At 36.8% G+C, this 17056-nt stretch overlaps 3 protein-coding genes across 5 annotated transcripts in view; 1 reads left to right on the plus strand and 2 right to left on the minus strand.

Moving 5' to 3' along the window:
* CASK (calcium/calmodulin dependent serine protein kinase) overlaps positions 1-17056 on the plus strand; it is a gene marked incomplete at its 5' end in the record, with an annotated part of 219985 nt that overhangs the window by 109256 nt on the left and 93673 nt on the right. The window lies entirely within an intron of this gene.
* Positions 962-2077, minus strand: GPR82 (G protein-coupled receptor 82; the record flags this gene model as incomplete). The annotated part of the gene is made up of 1 exon (XM_084279209.1): positions 962-2077. The coding sequence occupies one exon, from the start codon at positions 2075-2077 to the stop codon at positions 962-964; it is 1116 nt and encodes a 371-aa protein (XP_084135335.1).
* GPR34 (G protein-coupled receptor 34) lies at positions 12510-13649 on the minus strand (the record flags this gene model as incomplete). Its single annotated transcript, XM_084271274.1, has 1 exon — positions 12510-13649. The coding sequence occupies one exon, from the start codon at positions 13647-13649 to the stop codon at positions 12510-12512; it is 1140 nt and encodes a 379-aa protein (XP_084127400.1).

The raw sequence follows: 17056 nt of genomic DNA on the forward strand, positions 1-17056 counted from the left end.
TGTTCTTGATCTCATTTGAAAACACAGTTGTACAAGGGAAAAGACCATTATGTAATCTTACGTGTCTTCTATGGAAATGATTCAAAATAATTGAAAGCTCTGATTAAGTGATTGTGATACTCTAACTTCTACAGTTAAAAAAACCAACAAAAAAGTCACCACATTTCCCCAATACTGTTAATGATCATTAAGTGTTTTTCATTAAATATATATTGTATACGAGTAAATAATAAACATTTATGCCTTCTTACATAAACCATGGAATTTACTTCACAAGATTAGACTAGGAGTATGGAAATTGCAGAGATTTGGTTTGTTGTGGGTTTTTTTTAACCCTAAGCAGTACCAGAGGTTAGAAATAACAGCGTACCTGTGTTTTGCTCATTTTTCTTTCTTCACTTAATATTATCATACATCCAGTTTTGTAGCTCTTTTGTGCTTTATGCATTCTTCTATGAATGGTCTGGATTTAAACATTGTTGTGAAGGAGGTGCCTTCTGGAACAACATGCCTTAATCCACCTTTGAAGTGGAATAAGAGTGTAGTTCTTTTGGGTGAGCACACACAAAGGCTGCGTGCCGATAAGAATCCACTGCCTTTTTTACAAAGGAGACCCATGTCCAAAACATGGGATTCTTTATTGAGGATAAAAGAGAACTAGGTCTAGTTTCTGCCTTCTTCCTTGATTATTTAGGTAGAAAACACTGTCCATAGGTCAAACATTGAATGTCTTTTGCATTATGTGGATAAAGGGGTATTCACATTACACTATATAAACTACTTGGATTCATTTGGTTATACACACCAGTTTCATTATGGTTAATGTTGATGTAGCAAGCAAGATCATTTGAAGGAAGAAAACACACAAGGAATATGTTACTTTATTTAAATATTTATCATTTCATATCAAAGTCTAGGTGTATATATAAGTTAAAATAAGTTTAATGTTACTTATATTCCTCTAAAATCTTTCCATATTCATTTGCACTTCGAGAGTTTCCTCAGTGAAAGCAACACCTTTACGTTTGTGGTGTTCTGGTGTGGATTTTATAAACATGCCAAGCAGACTTTTCTTATAATGCAGAAGCATTATAACTGGATCTAAACTACTCTTAGCAGCTGCAAGACAAGTAAGGCAATTTTTAATTTCCACTAGATAGTTTAATCTTGGGCAGTCATCATTTGTAAACAGTAGATAAAAAATTGGTCTAAACATATAGTATGGAAGAAAGCAGACAGTTAATATCATCTGGATGACAAAAATGTTTCTTTTTACTTTACTGTAAATTAGATGTTTTTCTTCAATACAGGTATTTTTTTGTATTTTACTCAGATGTCTGGTAAGAGAATAGTATGACAACAAAACCATCATAAAAGATAGGAAAAAACATGCAGTGGCAATAGAAGCCACAATCTTTGTGGCAAATTCACCAACTTCTACATTGATGTTGTAGCATGTCTGACTTTGTGCCTTAGCCCTTGCCTGCATATTATACATTATAGCAAGTACTGTTACGCAGATGACAATAAGCCATATACTGATGCAGAAACGTTTAGCAAATTTTCGCTGGCAAAACTTCTCAAGTACACAGCTGTAAAGTTTTTCATTAAGTGCTTGAGAGTATTGTGTGTCACTGTATTTCTTCAGTGTAGCATACTGACTCAGAGCAGTCGAACATAAAATTATAATTGTAACATACATACTGACGTGCATAATGAGAGTCCCAAGGTGATCGGCTATTTTACATAGTAGAGAGTCATAAGTCCATTGGTACCCTTTTGCAAAATAGGCAGCCAGGAAAGGCATTGTGCAGCATATCAGTAAATTTGCAGAGACAAGGTTCACCAGGTAAATATGTTGTGCTTTTTTTGTGGATGCTTGCCTTGAAAATATCCAGGCAATGAGAATATTTCCACAAAATCCAACAAAAAATAGGAAAGAGTAGAAGAGTGGTAGAACTGCAGTAGTAGCTAGTGATGGCTGAAGAACACATGTTGAATTTGGGAAAGAGTAGATGACTGGTAGAGCTATAGTAGTAGCTAATGGTGACTGAAGAGAACATGTTGAATTTCTCATTTATGCTGGTATTTCTCAAGTGAATGGTCAGAGCTGAAACACAATTAAAAGAATTACTCCTCTGTAATGTGCATCTAACATATCTCTTACATTTTTTGCTCTTACTTTAACTGTTCCTTTTTCTGCCCTTCTTTTCGGTGCTACTAACTGCTGCTGTTGTCCACGGGGGTTATCATCTCAAGTTTGCATGAAGCTACTGTTCAGGTGTTCTCTTCCACTGAGGTTTTGTGAAGAGAAGTTGTCTGATGCTAAGATCTTATGTTCATAGAATCTAATAAAATAAATGAGGAAGCAGAAGGTTCAAGCTAAGGCCTGACAAGAACTTGCGTGGTCTTGGTTATTTCTCAGTCTTCTCAAACATCTGTAACCTGCTTTGGAAACCACTTCTAGACTATTTTAAGTTAAGTAAGCAAAATAGGTGCAAAGTATTACTTTAATTGCAGAAATGGAGAGAAGTATTTTGTATCTCTATTTAAGTAGAAATTCAACCGTGCATAATGCAGGACTCCAGCTAGATGCATTTATTTTGCACTTATGTCTGTATCTGATGTCACTTATTTCAGAGCTCTGGTCATAGATGTACATTTTGCATACACAGTTCAGTCCGTTTTTAAATGTACAAAGTCATTGTTGAAAACAGAGCTTGGAAAAAAGTAAACACTTTGCAGTTTTCAATCTTTTCTAAATTTCCAGACTGAAGATAAGAAATCAAAGCTCTGTACAACGCCTGCATATAAAAACTGGCATTTCAACTTACTGACCTGTAGTGAAGAGAGATTTTATTGTTGCATGGATACTGTTTAGTGAAGTGTATCCTATTTAGCTTTTGTTCCATATAAAATCATAGCCAAAAAAATTATCAGATTTCAAACTTACAGACTGACCTCTTTCTTTTTAAACAGTTATCAGCAAATGAACTCAGATACCAAAGAGGATTCTGCATAGCTACGATAAAAAGCCCAGACAGCAAATTGATTAGATAGCAGAGAGTTGCTAAAGTCGTATTTAAAAATGATGTTGTAGGCCATGTTTGACAACTTGCAACTTAAATTAACCTTTTTATAACTGTTGCATTTTAGTGTACGCAAAGTCCCGCAGGTATTGCTGAATCAAAATATATTAAATCATTTTATTACAGTGAGTTAAATTCACAAAGTAATTATTGAATTCAGTGATTTAGAAGTCTAACGACCATTTTTGTGTCAATGCCCAAATTTTGTCACGTAAAACAAAGAAGTTGTGGTTTTAAGCTTACCTATGCAAGCTGCAGGCACCTTCCTTTGCAGAGAGGAGATTGTTCTGTCTGATGTCCTTTTTATCTCCACTGCTGCAATGAAAAGGATGATATTTAATTCTGAAAAGTACAGTGAAGAACAACGCCTTTTTGTAGGTTGTCAGAACACACACTTCTGTTTTACAGTGTCAGAAAGTGGCTAGGCATTTAAAGTTCAGGCAAGGTGCTGTTGTCTGTGCAAAAAAGACTAAAATTAGGTCAGAATTCAGCTCCATTAGAGCAATCAAAAGAATGAGAATGTGTGGAAGAGTGATTGCAACAGTCCTTCAATCATGTAGGTATGCTACAGAAACACCTTTATATAGAGCTTTCCTGGTTTGAGGGGTGGAGGGATTGTTCGTGTCATCCTCTTTAGGCCTGCCCACTTTCCAGAGTAAGACCAAAAAAAAAAAAAGGAACGTACTTCTTTATGCGTGAAAACTTCTCTTTAAAATGGCATTAAAAGGAACATTTAACTGTTCTTCAGCTCCAAAAGCTATCACAAAACTGGCTGTCTATTCCCAAAGCCCCCATGAGAGAAAACGATATACTTGTCCATCTTCATACGAGGGACAAATGAACACATATGTCTAGTCAAGTGATGTATTCTGGGGAAGCAATTTCCAGCTGATGCATTCCAGGTATCAGTTGGGGAAAACTGACTCTGGGTCAAAGAAATACAGTATTTTACACAAATCATCCAGAAGTGTGTAATGGACAATTTCCAGCCTCCCAGGGAAAGGTTTGATCTCAGTTCAGTCAAATTCTATTTAGCTCTGCAGAGCTTGAGATTTTTTTATTTTCCTTCTCTCCTACATCTGTGTTTGTCAGATACAGCTTTTCCACAGCTACAAATAAGTTCCTTTATGAGAACAGGGGAGAAACCATACAAAAACTTCTGCAATTTTGGTAAGGTTCTTGTTTCGGTAATTTTGCTTTATGTTTAAACGTGCAGTATCGCAACCCACCTCAGTGATTACCATAAATCTCATTGTTCAATCTCATTAATTTTATCTTTTACTAAATGATGGACATGTATGCAGGCCTCATATTTAGACTACCTGGTTGATCTCCTTTAAGATTAAATTTAAGTGAGGAAAACTTGCTGTGGAGTATTAGTATTTAGCTTGTAATGCTGTAATTAGTTTGCACGTACTTTAATTCCTGTTCCTGTCAGATTTAGTTATACATTGTTTTTATTTTTGAATGTATCGCTATATTAAAATTTGTCTAACAGAAGGAGTCTTGTCTTAATTAAACACTGAATAGTCTCTTAAGTAGTCTAAGAAGCCCTTGTTACTCTGGTGTTCCATCCAGCTTTAGATGCAAGAATGCACATCCTGAAAATCTACTAAGAGGACACATGCCAAAAAATGGAGGGAGCACTTCAGTTAGGATTGTTTTTTCTCATTATTGTTATTTGGTTGGTTAACTGCAGCCTGTAGCATTTATTATTCAATGGCCATAACTTTTGCTTTAGGAAGAGATAATGCTACATTATTTTCTGAACTGTTGTATGATAATAATTATTGTAGTGAATTACAGTCTATCAGACTTCATTTTGGAATTGAGTATTGAGATGGGTAACAAAGGAATTAGGATATTTTAAGTTTAAAAAAAAAACCCTGAAAACAAAAAAACACCAACCCCAGAAGTACAGTTACAGTTGGTTTTAAGTTGCAGTAAGCACCTGCATTATGCTTTTAGTGGACAATTTCCGTTCACCTGACTTACAAATGGACATATTTTATCTAAAGCATACTTTATGATATTCAAGTGGTACAAGTTCCTCTTTAATGCAATTCACTCTTAAGTCCTTCATAATGACCTTCACGTGCATTCTTCACCTCAATCACTTGTAGTATTTTCTGTACTCTCAAACCATGGTCACTTTCTCAGAGGTTACTAGATTTTATACTCTGGTAAGCAGCATATGTTGCAGTTTGCCATTGCATGCAAACCACTTTGTGGCCCCAAACCAGGGAATTTCCTGGAGGGGCAAGGTATTTCAATTAGCTATTTATGAGCCATACCTGCCATGGTATGTAATATAATTCTACATGGTTCAATACATTCAGGATTTTAGCTATAGTCAATATATGCATTTAGTATCGTAAGAAATGCTCACCAAAGCAAAACCATCTAACCTCACATTTAAATCTACTCTTTTTGAGCACATTTGAGCTGGGTCTCTATTTGCTATTAACTAATGATTTCTTTTTCCCAGTTTGAGAAGTGCCCTTGAGATTCAGCAAAATGGACTCAGAATGAAAGTTCCGAGTATTCTTTGACAAAATACAAGTGTATTAACTCTAGCATACTTGGAAATGCAGAAAGGAGGATATATTCCACTTACAGCTTTTGATTGTCATAAAATATGCAAGTGTTTCACAGGCTCTGGGTAATTGCTTTACATAGACAAAACACAAGCCAAATAATGTTTTCAGACAGGAAAACTTAGCTTGAAAATGACAGTGCTAACAGAAATAATCTTCCAACATTTTTATACTTCACGTCCTTAATGCTATATATTTTGTACTTTTTCCCCAATTCCATTCTTCATGCAGCTCCCTGAGATCTCTTAAGCTGTGTTCACTCTAAAAGAAGCAGTGGCTGTGTATTGGTCATGATTTTTACTTTTAACTTCAGAAATCAGTTTTTAATATGAAAACTACGTTGATCATCACAGTCAAATGGGAAGATTTCTCTGGATTTTTCTGCACCATGCTCTAATTTGCGGATTTTCAAATCAGTATGTTTTGTATAATAGCTTTTTGGCTTTTTCTTGTTCTTAAGCTTCTGTGGAAATGAAAAAATAACAAAGCAGTAATAAAAACCTGAAGTGTGGCAGTAAAACTGATACTTAAAACACAGATTTTTGTTGGCTGCAAGCTGGGGATTTCTGGCTGCAAAATTAATTCCTTGCTGATAAAGAACATTTCTATACCTCTTAACAGAAATGATCCAGTCTTTTTCATCAGGCTTTTAATTTCTGGTTGACTGTGCTAACGTTAACATCTTTAGCTAGTTAGACTTTTTTGTGGAAGGAATGGCAAGTATATATTTGTTTTTAGAGCACAGTCATTTATATCTCTGATTTGAGAGTTCTGTGAAGAAGGTGGACTTGCTTTGTACTAAGTGGAGAGGTGTACTACTGCGCTCTCTGTATGCAAACTTAAAGGATTGACAACTCATCTCTTATAGACAAAAGCAAGGTAACTTTCTTAAGGTAGCATATACCAGAAGATATTACTGTGGTGTGTTTTAATCATTGATTCAGCTTGTTAAAACATAGGTTTGAAAGGAAGCCCTGGCTGTTTTTTTCTCACTTTGTTTCTCACTTATTTCAGTACTATAATACACAGCCATTTCTCTGCCATTCATGTTCTTCTACTCTTCCTGCTCTGACTGTGCAGTCTGAGTGTTAAGGCTTTTTCCAGCTTCCCCCTTGTTATTCTCACTGTTAAAATGTCTATGAACAACTTCTGTGTAAGGACTTTTTCCTACCTGTTCACAAGCAGTGAATGATGACAGCTTTGTAGAATCTTCCCCATTCACTGGATTCCACAGAGCCCTCAGTAATTGGGATTTTATGTAAGGCATGGCAAAAGGGCTGACAGAAAGCACTACAGAGAATACATTGAAAATATTTTGTGGATTGGTGGAACATTATCAATGGCTTCTTTTTCTCTGTACATTTTATTTGTACAGTGCAACACAACACCCTCCTCTCCACCCTGATTCTATAAGTGCTTTCAAAGACAACATTAAACCAAAGCATCCATCTGTGAATTTTCAAGTTCCAGGAATAATGTGACTCTCACTTGTTTATCAGTGCTATAAGTTGCACTCCTCTTTTATGCCTTCAGTGACCGATGTTATGACAGAAGTCAATTGTACATTAAACTTTTCCATGTTGTTATTGTCAGAACAATTAATACTTGTCTGCCCTCAGGAAGAATCCCATTTTGCAGGTTAAAACCATAATTGCAGCTAATTTCAGTTGGAAAATATAAGTTGATGTTGTGATTTAACCCTGCTAGACAGGTGAGGCCTGCACAGCTACTCACTCACTCCCCCCGCAGTGGGACAGGGGAGAGAATCAGAAAGGTAAGCGTGCAAAAACTTGTTTATAGTTTTGGTCTCTTCCACCTCCTGTGTTCACAGCTGCTCTGCTACCTTTTCTGAAGCTCTCTCCCTCGTAGCACGCTTTGGTCAAATCTGTCGTTACCTTGAACCCTTTGAGCCCCACACTGGGTGCCAAAAAGGTTGTTGTGGTTTAATCCAGGCAGGCAGCTACAGACCGAGCAGCTTCTCGCTCAGTCCGCAGTTCTTTGTAGGATAGCGCTGCTTAGGGTAAAAGTGAGAACACTCACGCTTTCAGATAAAGAGAGTTTAGCAAGTACAAAGGGAGGAGAAATAAAAGAGAAGGGGGTGGGGAACAAAACCAAAAAAACCCCTAATAAAACAAGTGATGCAAAACCCCTACTTGCAAGAAACCCCCAGCTGACTAATTTCCAATTTCCTCCCCATACTTTATTGGTGAGCACAATGTCATACAGTATGGGATATCCCTTTGGTCAGTTGGGGTCAGCTGTCCCGGCTGTGTCCCCTCCTGACTCCCTGTGCACCTTCAACCTGCTCACTGGTGGGGTCGGCTGAGAGGCAGCAAAGGCCTTGGCTCTGTGCAGGGGCTGCTTAGCAACAGCCAAAACATCCCTGTGTTACCTACTCTGTTTGCAGCACAAACCCAAAATGTAGCCCTATAACAGCTGCCATGGAGAATATTAACTCTGTCCCAGCCAAAACCAGCACAGTTGTTTAGTCAAACCAGGTACACTTTGATACATTTGTAATTCAAGTTATAAATATCTTTCTGGCAGACAGTTTTGTTTCTTGGCTTATGTTTTCCATTCATTCTAAGGAATATATGTATGACAAGGTAGCTATTCATGTATTTACCAAGTCTAAAAGATACAGAAGTGACTATCCAGCGTGTGTAATTTATATGCCTTTTGTAACTAGTATTTATTACTGTACTCCTTTTTACACTATGCACTCCTTTTTACATAGTAAAAAATAGGGGACTTATTGGTGAAATAACTGAAATTTGAGGATGTATAAACACAAATTAGCCTTATTTTAATTGAAGAAGGAAAATGGGGTTTATGCAGGTTAAATGGATATGTGTGTTGAGTTAGCCTCTGATTACAGAAAGAAGAATAAATAGAATTACCTTCATGTTGAAATTCAGCTGAAGAGTAAAGTAATGACTCTTGTTGGCTCTGATAGTACTTAGGAAGCACTGCTAAGATGAGAAGTAAGAGATGCTATTAAAGTGACTAATCATATGGTAATTTGTCGTGTCACAGTGTAGCTTTCAGCAGACATCCCAAGAGCCCTCAAGACTATTTGCTCTTCAGTAATGCTGGTTTGTAGAACCTGGCATTTTACCCTCAAATTTGGGAAAATTGTTTGCAGGGAAAAAAAATAATGTTACTCGTTCGTTTGTTTTTTTTTTTTTTAATAGTAAAGAGTATCTGCTTTTGGGTTTTGGTCAATAGTAATTGTTTCCTACACGACAGTGCTGTCTAGTTTCAGATCACTTTCTGAGCCAGTCGATATATCCAGCCTTTAACATCTTGAAGCACTGATTTACATAGTTGTGGAAATCTATACCTATTTTCACTTCTCTGGTTGCTTTCGGGGATGCTTTTTTTTTTTTTTCTAACTACTACTTCCTTAATGTCACACTCAGACAAAGAGTATATAGTTTTTCTCATTCCACTCTTCCATGCCATACCTGATGTTATAGGCCTGTTGTGCTCCCTTTTGGATTTTCGTTTCTGAGCTGAAGAATTGATTTATTTAATGTATTCTGGTTTAGGATCTGTATCCTACGTCATAGAATCCATATAGCACAATCATGACTTCTCAGGCTTTTTCTACTGATTCTAATTGTCTGTTTACTCTTCTATTGCTGTTGAGCAGGGAGTTGTATATTGAACTTCTTGTAGGTTTGATGACCCTTGAATAATTTGGTGTATTTTGAAAACTCTATCATCTCCTTACTCTTGCTCATTCCAGATCATGGTGGTCAGCATATTTGTAAACATTTACATTTGCATATTCTTGTAGAATTTAATGAAGTAAAAAAAAGACTGTATGTTTTTAAGCTTTCTTTTCGATTTCTAAACAGTTTTAAAACAATAATTATCTAACATCTTAGGGTTTCTCAGAACCTTTGGTAAGTTTCTTGCGGAAGTCCAACTACGCAATACCACTTTTATCCCAGTGCTGCTCAGCTCTTCCAGAGACGTCCTCGTATGTTGAATTTTTGGTACATGGCTTCCCTCAAACACTTTTCCCTGGGATACCTTATACACCCAAGCTTGCCTAATTTTATTTGTCATTATAGGTGCTATGAATTTGCCTAATACAAACATTTGACTGTAGCTCTTCAAATATCTAAAAGATGAAAGTTGTATTTTCTGCTTATATGCTGGTTTAAGCAGTAGATTATCCTGTATTGAAATGCTTTTGAAACACTGTAATGTGTAGCATGTAGTCCTGAGAAAGTGGTACTCTTCAGCACTTCTTCTAAAATGTGGGGGTTTTTCTGAAACTGTATCTACTGATGCTGTGCATGGCTTCCTTCCTTGGTGCTCTATGGTCTGTAGAGAAGGACTGGCATGTAGAGCACATCTGATCAATGCAAATAGGTATGGGTATTTAAGGCCTTCCTCTTGAAGAAATTACTGCTATATTTTGCTGCAAAAAAGCCCACATAGTACTGTTTGCACAATGGACTGGGATCTTCAACTTGTACTGCAAGACTATTTTCCTGTTGTCCTTTGGTGCTTACAAGGTAATAGTGCAGTAACCAAGTAGATGTTACATACTGTACAAAAGCATGCCCAGAATACCCAGGTCTGCTTTTCCTCCTGTGCAACACATTTCTATTTGCCTTTGGCTTTAAAAGCCAGCTTTGTTTGTAGCATTGAAACCATGCAGTATTACTTGACGTATCAAAAGAGATATCAGTCTATTTTTGCAACTGTGCAGTGTCCATGAATTTCAGTCCTTACTAACAAAAATTCCAGTTAAAATGGAATAGTTCTTTAAGAAAAAAATTTAGAATTCAAATTTTTGTGTTGTTATTGTGTACTTCACCTCCTGCCTAAGCAGCCGGCCTGATGATCGGTGTCACTGGTCAGCTACTCACAGCAGAAGAAATACAGACAAAGAAAGAATGAGATACGTGTTATCTTGTGAAATGCTGGTTTATAAACTCCACTAGATTGACCAGAGTGAATATAACGGTGTAGAATCATACTGCACAGGAGAATCGCAGAGGGCAAGGAATATGCTGTCCCTTGCACTGCACAGATACAGAGCCAAGGCAGTTCTGGCTTTAGCCTGCATATAATAGGATGACAATATGGTAGATAAAAGATTGCGAAAAAATACAACCCAGTTAGCGTCAATCAGGAATTATTGAACAAATATCTTTAATTGTATGCTGAAATGTTTAAGAGAAAAGGCTATTACCATCATACTTCTATGAAAACGAAGTGTTTGTTGGAATCTCTCTGGAAGCTCAAGAAGCCCCACCCTTTTTTCCACAAAGTACAGATACACTGGCTAGGCATTGTAATTTGTTTTAGCATGTTTATATCCATTTTCACCAAAACACAATGAAGTTAGGTCATGTTAAAAGTTCAAGCAAGTTTATTTCTAACAGACGTGAATTGTTATATTTATTTTGTTCAATAACCCACAAGTTTTGACACAGATTTGGCATAAACAGTCACATGATCCAGCAGAGCAATTACTGGTAGTCGTAGTAAAACCAACTTCTTTACACCAGCGTAACTGAGCAGTATTGCTTGTTTGTGTTCAGGATAAGAAAGCCTTAACATCTGGTGTCTGATTCATTCACCTTTCTGGCCTGTCATGGCAGATGTGTAAGTTGTTCTTGGTATAACTGCCTCTTTACTCACCTTTGGGTCAAACAACCCCCGTCTTTGGCCCCCTTTTTTTAAACATTACAGTTTGAAGTCTTTGTTCCTGCCTAAATACATAAGCCTGTTTGGTTTTAGTCTGAGAACATAGCTGTATCTATGGGATATTGTAGATATTGCATTACTATTTCTGTAGCATCAGCCATTATCAAGGTTATTTTAATCAAGTGAGAAGAGAAGATCTGTGCCAGGGGTGAAGCGTGCAGGTGAAATGCAAGGCTTTGGAAATCTGTAAGTAGACGAGGGACTGAGCCTGAGAGAAGGTCCAAGCTGATGTGTGACATGTTCACAACAGCTATTTTTTCTCTTCTGCTCTGTACACTCAGTTCTGTGAGCTTTTTTTCTGTGTTGAATGACCCTGTGCAGCTGCAATCACCAAACTTGTCAGAGTTTAAGGAAATCTTGGGTAACTGAAAATGCTGTATGCCATCTCTACTTCTTTAATTTCTAATTTTCCAAAACCACTGCTCAGATTTCCTCAGGTGTTTGACCTCGACGTTTGTTAAACTCTTGAATATATAAGGGACTTAAGAGGCTTGAATATTTCAATTTTGCTGTTGAATAAAAAAAAAAAAGCATCTCCTGTAATCATAACTGAGTTAATCAGTCATATTCTTTACCTCATTTTTAAGCTACATGTTGCTAAATTCTCATCTTCTTGGAAAAAATACCTCTATAAATGTAGTTAGGATGCTAATCTTTTAAACTTGTTAAAACTGAGAAGTGCATAGAATCTGTAATGGTTTACACAGGTCTTTCAAACTCAGGACATGACTTACTTTTTACAAGATTCAGCTATTATTTACATACACAAGTTGGTAATATTAACATCCATATACAACATTCTTTATACAGGTTCAAATCACCTTGTGGAAATATCCATAAAGAGTTAGTGTTCTAGTTTAGTCCAGCAGAAGAGGTCTGAGAACTTCCTATTTTGTTTTCTTGGATAAACAAGAGCAAAATACTTCTGAAAAGTTATTTCTCGTTTTCACAGACAGAAGTAAGACTTCTCCTTTTTTTTTTTTAACAGGAAGAAAGGCAGGATTAGTAGCTGTACAGTATTGCATTTGGTACATCTTAAATTGATGTCCTGGAGTGACAGAGAGAAGCCAGTATCCATACCTTTAAATAATCATATCAGAGACTTCTTCTTTAAAGAATTTGAGTAGGGAGTGGTAGTAGATAATCGCTCTTGTGTATATTGTCCAAGTTTTACTTCTGAAGTGCTTTCTAGAGTTAGGCCTGAATCTCTATATATTCTTCTGCAAATAAATTGGATTACCATCTTACGGACACTTCTGGACATTAGGAAATACATAACTGGGTCTAAGCAGCTGTTAAAAGATGAAAATACAAGCATTATCTCATTGCATGTGTGAAAGATTTTCTTCCAGTAACAAGATGGATTTTGTAACTGTGATGTGATGTAGACAAACCGGAATACGTGGTAAGGAACAAAGCAGATGGTGAAAATAATGAGTACAACGAAGGAATTCCTTGCTGTCTGGGTATATTTTCCCGCGTTGGGAAAATTTGCTCTTTTCTTTGATATTTTCAGAAGGGTCTTGGCAATTTTAACATAGGAGAGTATCAAAAGGAAAAAAACTATCCAAAAAATTATGACGATGATAAAATTGATAGTTGCTTCTGTCTTTGCGTTGTGTTTGTGTCGGTAATGAAAGCACACAGTAGAATCGCTGACCTCGGCGTTAGAGACAGAGAGTGCAACTACTGTTATAAAGCCTGCTAGTGCGAGTGCCCACACCACACAGCAGACACGGATACTTTGTCTAGCAGTTAGCATTTTAGGGCGCTTCACGGACTTAGTTATTATTATGTAACGATCTAGACTAATTAGTCCCAACAGTACTATGCTAATATACATGTTCATGTAAAACTGAGTTCCTACAACCTTGCATAAAACCAGTCCAAGCTTCCAGGTGTTGTGGTGAACATGATAAAGTATTCGGAAAGGAAGACAGGTGATCAGCAGGAGGTCTGCAACAACTACATTTAGCAAGTAAACTTGGATAGAGTTCCTTTTCTGGTGAATGCACAGGAAAGCACACAGGGCTACAATATTTCCAACCAATCCAGTGACAAAAATGATAGAGTAAAAACCTATCAAAGCAAATGACAGTGAGCTCTCATCCATGGGACAGTTGGCATCATTTTGAATTTCCGAGGAATTTATGGCTAGGTTCGTTTGGGTGCTCCAAAAGACTTCCTTGTGTGGAAGAATGGTGGGTAAGTCGAATGAAGCTGCAGCCATCGTTTGTGAGGAGTTTTTATCTGGTCTGTAGGGATGCAAAGAGAAATTTTAAGAATTAAATCACCATTGGGTCATTTTCACGTGACTGCTTGCTTTATTGCATACAGTCTGTGTGATATAAACATAAAAGGCAGTAACTAAAAGAAGTAAATACACTAAAGTGTCACTATAACTAAGTAGAAAAAGGACTTTCAGCCGGATACAATGATACAATCTAACTCTAGAATAATTGGTTCTCTATTTTTCTTCACCTGAAGTAGGAAGAAACAGATGGTACAAGGTGCTCACATAGATCACTATTTTGGTGATCACTTTATTAGTGTCTTGTATTATTTTAAAAGTCAACTATTATGTTTTGCTGCAAACTTTAGAATTTTTTTTTGTTTTATGTATAAGTACAAATAATTTCTTTAAGTTCTGATGTTAGGATTAGTCTTTCTGACACAGAAAGCTTTTTAATTAACACTCAAAAACAGGTAGGCATAGCTAAGTGAAGTATTTTCAGTGTTGACACGAAGTACTTAAAAATATATCAAAACAATTCTAAAGTCATCAGTATTGATTTTAAGTTAGTACCCAGGATCTCTCTTATGCAAATCACTAGTTTTCAATCAGCAAAGCAATTTTCAATTAGTATTTATTTGGCTATGTAATTTGCCTTAAGTAACACTGAGTCAGTACATACTGCAGTAGCTTGTTTTTAATAATTTATGCCTTCATGTAAATGAAACTATTTTCTCCTTAACTATTCACAAATCAGTATTACACAAAGTTGCAAATATTATTATAGCTGGAGACCACATTAATGCAATAAGAGATTGTTTCTACATCTTCCTTCTTTTCATTGTTTCCCTTATTTTCATTTCAATTTTATTTTAAATTCACTAGGCTTATTTTTGACCATGAAGGTGCAATCTGGAAGATAAAGCAGCTTTGACCAAAGAAGGAAAACCAAAAAAAACTTTGTGGTTAAAAGAGCAGAATCACAATGAGGTGTTTAGAGAGATGGTTAAGATTGATTAGTACTGAAACTTTTTTATCCATAGTTCATATGCCATAGCGATAGAAGATTCCATAAATAAGTTTACTTAGATTATTTTTTAAAGGGGCAAATCTCACAGAAACTTCAGAATTGGTTTTGATACTCTGAGCTTAGTTGTCCAGAACAGTAACAAGAAAAAACCAACATGCTTCCACATACAGAACTTTAAAATGTTAGATCTTAAAAATGCAAATTTACATTTAAATGCACACTATAGCCACAGCGTGAAAATAGCGGCACATTAGCTAGAAGTCTTAGTAAGACCAAATGCACCTATAGATCTGACCTATTGAGGGGACAGTCTAAGATATTTTAACATCCTGTGTCGGCTGATCTTACGGTTGCATTGTACGATGTAAATGTAAATTTTTAAACATATTTCAGTTTTCATATTGGCCATTTCATACTGTTAGGGTAAGAAGTAATGTTGACAGTCTGATTAAATAGCATGATGCTTTCAAATGGATCTACAATGATTTCTTGTTTATGTTGCATTTCTATAAAAACACTTGACATCATGACTTGTATACGTAGTAACAAGTTTTAGGTCAGTGAGAGAGAAGAATCAAATATGCTGCAGATGGATTACAAAGGTAACTTTGCTGTCATAAGATCTGTCATATGCAAGCAAGCCGACGTGCTTAACCATCGGTGTATTTAAGAAAGGGCTTGTAGGTCAGCATTACCTTAACAGTTAAGAGAAATTTTAACAGAAATTTGTTTTACCTTAGCAAAAGTATAAAAGAAGCCACTTACCATTTATATCTTAAGAACTTCTGCTGATTTTCAAAACCACTGGTGAAGGCAGAGGAGTAACACTCAAGTCCTTATTAGAAAGCTAAAGCACCAGCTTCTCTATGAAAGTGATGAGAATCAGCTGACACAGTGCAATTAGCAGCAAGGGGAAGTTTAGTGTTGCAACTGTGTTCTTCTGAAAATAAAATTTTAACTAGCAAAACTCAGCGTGTTGAAAAAAATTAATTTTGCTGTTAATTTGGACTTTACTTAAAGAGGTTTCATGATCTAGTTTTCTCAGAAACTTTGCTTCTGGTGAGCAGTGTCACTAACTTCCTTTCTGGATGACAAGTGTGTTGGTACAGCCTGTTTGGTTTTTTTAATGCTGTCACGGAAATTGTAGCCCTCTCAAATGCTGGGTAGAGACAAATGGTACAGTTAAATTATGTTGGTGATGGTGTTCTCCCACCTACCATCCTCCTTGCCTGAGGTTGAAGTTGATCTTTATTACTCAAAATGACAGTGATGAGAGATTGTGAAAGTGTCTAAGGTGTGTACCTTAATTTCAGTAAAGCAGAAAGGAAATAAAATATTAAGAGATAGTATCACCTAGTAATACTATTTTAAATAGGATATAAGGCATTGAAAATTATTATAAATTGCAAATTTATAAATGAATTGTAGAAGTCCTGATATGGTACCTTGAACATAAAGATCTTCTCAAGAACATTGTCTTGACTTGGCATTCTCCCTTTAATTTGAGATGAGAATTTCCATGGTGTAGCTATCTTAAAATCTCACATGTTTAGGAATCAAGCTTTTGTGGGATTCTGGAGATTTCAGTTAGATTTGTGAACAACCTATGGATTCTTACTTGAAAGTGGTTTGTTCTCATGCAGTGGGACCTTCTAAAAAGAAAACACGAGTGGTTACAGATGGTGAACTTACAGATCGTCAGATTGAGCTGCTTGTAGCTCCTTTGCACTATTTTGAGTTCCTGGTTTCACTCTTTAGGCAGCAATGTATTCTCAAGAAGCAGTACACACAGTTTACATTCTTCCTTTTAAATAATATGGTTGTGTGGTAGTTTAGGCCTGGCTGGAGGCCAGACACCCACCAAAGTCAGTCTACTACTTCCCTTTTCAGTGGGACAGGGGAGAAGATACATATTGACAAGCTTAGGAGTCGAGATAAGGACAGTGAGAGATCATCCCATAATCAACATCATGGGCAAAACAGACTCAACACAGTGAAGGAAAGAAAACTTTCTAATTTATGACACTGCACTGCACAGCCAGTGAAACCAGAGTCAGAGAATGAGAAGTGCGACCACATCTTAAAGCACCTCCCCCCACCCCCCTTTGTTAGCAGACTTCACTTTACTCACAATTTCATTCCCTTCTTTCCCCCCCTTGTGCCACGGGGAGTGGCAGGGAATGGGGCTTTCAGCGAGTTCCTCACAAGTTGATTTCCTTCTTGGCCGGGGGGGCATTCATTCCTCACACCCTTCCCCTGCTGTACCGGCGGGGGGTCCCACCCATGGGAGACAGTCCTCCACAAACTTCTCAGACGTGAGTCCTTTCCCATGGGGCTTCAGCTCTTTACCAGCTGCCCCAGAGTGGGTCACTGC

This window comes from Gallinula chloropus (assembly GCF_964237585.1).
Source record: "Gallinula chloropus genome assembly, chromosome: 1".
In the NCBI taxonomy this organism is placed as follows: Eukaryota; Metazoa; Chordata; class Aves; order Gruiformes; family Rallidae; genus Gallinula; species Gallinula chloropus.